General features: G+C 50.6%; 1 protein-coding gene across 1 annotated transcript; it reads left to right on the top strand.

Moving 5' to 3' along the window:
- Positions 1–2,449: 2,449 nt before the first annotated feature.
- On the top strand, positions 2,450–4,110 carry LOC128721005 (uncharacterized). The gene is made up of 2 exons (XM_053814707.1): positions 2,450–3,026; positions 3,938–4,110. Exons 1-2 carry the CDS (start codon positions 2,450–2,452, stop codon positions 4,108–4,110), a joined length of 750 nt encoding a protein of 249 aa, XP_053670682.1.
- Positions 4,111–4,582: the final 472 nt, after the last annotated feature.

Consider the following 4,582-nt stretch of genomic DNA (forward strand, 5'->3'; position numbering starts at 1 on the left):
CGCTGCACATTTTGCACTTTGAAGCCAAGCGCATTAACCCACTCGATCGTTACACCGCGTTCGCTTAACCTCGCGAGTTGCCGGTGTTGATGCATTACATATTCGAGCACCTTTGGTGCAATCTTGTAGGTGATTTGTTTTTGCCCTTCCGCCGGCTCGCGAGCGCGAGTTATCAATATGAAACGAGCGCGCTGGCGAAAGATGAATGCATCACAACCCCCCGGAAGAGGGTTAGTTTTCGATAGAGCGCAGCGAGTATTTTCGGTAGCTTGGGATTTACGGAAGTGCTGTTCAGCCAACGGTATTGCGTTGGGAATTTGAATAATTTACACGGGCGAGCGAGATTACTCGCAAGAATCCGTTCGGATTTATCAATTGCTAGTAACGAGTAATCTGGCAATTCACTTAAAAATTCAGGTGCGCCATTTCATCGTCTTGAAGTACGGCCACTCGAGCATACCAAGTGCACCATTCTGCAACCTGAAATGACGCCTGTAACGAACGCAGTAAATCGATGCCGTAAAGAAGGTGCAGAAGGTCCGGGTTTTTACAGCTGAGTTTTTTGGGTAGTTTGCTCGGACGTAAAAAAAGGGCCAACATTTTTGCCATTCGCCGGACGAGTGTCGGCTGATCCTTGACCTCTTCGTCCATCACGGTTACTGCCGCATCATTACCGTCGATGGCACGAACCACCAGCTGAGAACGGACTTGGAAACTTTTGCCACCGACCGTCCGGGTCGGGTTGCATCCTTTCCGAATAATTTGCGGGAAGGACAACCCGCCACTGTTTGGGGTTGGCTTGAAGGCGAAATTAATGAAAAGGCATTTGTGAAGTCGACGTCAAAGTCGCTATTACAACGATCCTCGTCCTTCACGGGATGTCCCTGTCCCAAGGGAATCGAGTGAAGCGAATGATCGCCCGTAATCGCTTAATCAGTGTAGCCGCTCTCACCATGGTGAGTTGAGAGTTTTATTCGGCTGTGCAAGGGTCGCTTTCGGTTGAAAACGGAGGGCAGAATATGAGGGCAGATAATGTGCTTTTAATTTTATTCATTTAACCTCTCGCCACGCCGATGCCGATGTGCCCCTGATGCCGTCATCGTGATCGAAGCGCGGGATAGAGGCGTAGTAAAAAATAGAATAAATAAAAGAAAAATATATCCTGTGATTGAAAATGCCACTTCGTTGCTCGTTCGCGATCGATTTTGTGGACGGAGCTACGGCGGTGGATTGCGAGGCCTTTAGCCACAGAGCAGTAGTAAGCTTGAAATGTCCCTAGACACTCGACCCGTGGGGGCCAGTCGGGGTTGCAGGACGACATTATCGATTTTGCCATTGCAATCGACATAACGACATTGTTTTGATTCCAGGCGCACATGTGAATGCAATTCGAATGAAATGTGCTCAACTGAATTGAAATTGCGTTTCTCCTATCGGATGAAGAATACAGGCTGCTTGAGCGAAACCATAAATGCAAAATATGCAACCAACGCATTGTTGTGCCCTGTTAATCAAGTGTCTTAAATTTAAACGCTTGCTTGTATGTATTACATTTTTAATAAGCTTTACCGAAAAAACTGTGGCCAAGGCACATCAGGCTTTGTACGCATTCTAAGAAACGCTACTTCGGGTTTGGAAGAAAAGCTTGTAACAGGGGGCATTTCTGTTGAATCCAGCAAATTACACAGCTAGATTCAAGGGAAATTAATTACTCACTTGACTGCCGGTTCTATCGCACGAGGTGACGCATGTTGATTGATGGATGTTTTAAAGGGAAAATAAATCCCACGGACGATTAATTGCTGCTAAGAAATTATTAAATTTCAAACGAACCTGAAAAAGGGCTTTGTAAAAATTGGCTTTGACGTCATTTTTACGAAAAGGACATGTTTCGTCCTTCCGCACCGGTGATTTGTACGAAGTCCAACATGCTTATGCTATGCTCCGCTAGAGGTCGCCCTGTAAAATGGTGGTTTGCAGCGCCACCTAGCAGCAAATAGATGAAGTTCCAAAATGAATACTTGATTCGATGAAATTGTAACAAATTCATCGCGGTGCTTATCCTTGATTCATCATCCTTGATGGTTCGTTTGGTTTGCATATACTCTTCAAAAAAAGTTTTGAAATAAATATTACTGCACTGTACAATCGCCCAAGCTAATCAATAAATTTGTCGTTACTTTGCCTAATGTTTGCAGATTCCCACGAGCCCACTGTTTGGAAGCTCCTTATAACCGTATGCACTGCAATGTGATCGGCTGCCATCCTGGCACTCCCGGAACCGGTGGCTTTAGGCAAATGACTGTCACAGCGGTCGACAGTGTTCCACGACGGTCGGACGGTGCAATCTCACGGCAGCACCATTAGCGGTGGAGCGGCACAGGAGCAGAGGCGCAAGTTCGCCTCGCAAATCAGGAGACGACCCCTGCCGGAAGCGCAGCGGGTGAAAATGGCGAAACATCACCGCATCCCGACGCTGGCGGAAAACATCAACCGTTCGCCCCGGTTGAGCTACCTCTCCTCGCACTCGCAGTCGGCGTCCTTCATGAGCGAGGGCGGCGAGATCACGGAGCTAATGGCGCTGGACGAGTCGGAGAACCTGCTGAACGATCAGGCCACCCCGGTGCAGGTGATCAGCGGCAGCTTCGGTAGCTACGCGAGTGGTACCCTCGCCGGGCAGCTCACACCGGGCGGACGGATTGGCCCCGGGCTGGGGCTACTGTCCGGTGGACCGAACGTCACTACCATCAACGGGGGTGCTGGAGGTGGAGGCATCAGTCCCGGGGTCGGCAGTTACGGTGATGGGAGCGAACGCTTGGAGGAGCTCGGGATCACCTTCAACGAGCACCTGCTGTACGGGGCGGTCGGTGGCAAGCTGCTGCCTAACTCACCCGCGGTCACGATCCTGGAAATGGCCGGGGGTGGTAGTGCGACGGCGGCACTCCGGCAGAAAAACTTCAAGCGCAAATCGACGGCCACGGCCGCCATCGTGGCGTCCGGTGAGCAGACGTCCTTGAACGCCATCGGTGAGTAGCGCTGAAGCGGAATCCGTGGTGCAATTTTCCGACTGCTTGCGAACGCCACCGAGCGAAATAACGAGTCGTTAGGTCAAGTAGCTGGACGGGTAGGGCCACACGGGCGACGTACGATGGGAAAACGTAATACGATTTATGCCGCAAATGCAAAACCAGCGGCAGTATTAATTTCTGTTCGCTGTTATCCATCGCTTGGCTTCCAGTGGCTGGATCCACTGAAGGCTTCCATCCAATTTCCCAGGCACGCTTGATCGGATAAATTCCCACCACTCGTCAGGTGCTCGCACGCGCTCAATCGAGCGCGAGATGGTAAAAGTTTTCCAAGTTGAAATTGAAAGTAAATAAAAATAGCCCACCAGTTGGTGCGGGTTTCGCCCGTCGGGCCCACGGTGGTACCGATCGGTGCCGTTCGATTGGAAAGTGATAACGAAAGCCGAATTCTCCGAGCCCCGAATATGAAACGTAAACAACGGCGGTAGTTTTTCCTGCTTTCGGGGTTTCGTCACAGCTGGTGTAATAAACAGCGCACAATGGTGGCACACTGGCGTTGTTTGGGTTTGAAGGGAACCGCTTCGTCAGGAAGCTAAGCTATTTCGCGGGAAATTGAAACGCAAACGAACGGTACGAGTCAGTGTGCTATGGTAATAGCATACTTTAGTAATTGGAAATTCGGAAGAGGTTGGACAAACGCTTTCCAGAGCGTTCTAAATTATATTAGCCCATTGCTAGTTTCGAAACCTTAACCGCTTTTAATAAATAACCTCCTCCCACGTGGAACAGGTCTAATCACACACGTTTTCTCTCTTTCTCTCTCTCTCTCTTTTCTTACATCAACCTCCCCTGCACATTGCACACTTTCATCCACCTGTTGCATCGCTTCCGGTGGCCCATTTATCAAGCAGGATTGCAGCTGTCGGTGGACCGTGGCGGACCGCAGGAATGGGGCGAAGCGACCAGAAGCTACGTGAAGGCCCAACGGCGTCACGCCGGGCGGGCCACCTTCCAGGGCCAGGTGTACAATTTCCTCGAGCGTCCGGCCGGCTACAAGTGCTTTGTCTACCATGTGTCCGTGTAAGTATGCCCGCGACGGCCGTGTGTGCGGGTGGGGGGAACGGGCCAATTGTTATTAGTGGGAAGGTGTCCAGAGCACACGGCTCCCAATCGGAGTGCATTTATTTATTAAACCCGTTAAAACGAAGTACCCTAATGACGGTATAGTGAGGGGTGTGGGATGGGGGGGTGGGGGTCGAGGGTGAGCTAATCGACAAATATTGTTTTATTTCAATTTGTGTCCTCACACCAGTATCTGCTGCGTACGGCACGTGATACCATATATGCGCTGGTTTGCAGTCACAGTGCCCGTTTATACCGTAAGCTTGAGTTCGCTCGAGCTATAAAACAAATACGCGATCGTGTAGGGGGATCAAGGTGGTACGGCTGCTCGAGGGGTCGGTGGCGGGAGAAATTGTAATGGAACAATTGGTCCCACTGCTTCTTTCCCCTGAGGAGCAATGCCCGGAACGGAACACCCGGTCACCAGTTCGTCC

The sequence above is a fragment of the Anopheles nili genome, chromosome 2 (assembly GCF_943737925.1).
Source record: "Anopheles nili chromosome 2, idAnoNiliSN_F5_01, whole genome shotgun sequence".
In the NCBI taxonomy this organism is placed as follows: Eukaryota; Metazoa; Arthropoda; class Insecta; order Diptera; family Culicidae; genus Anopheles; species Anopheles nili.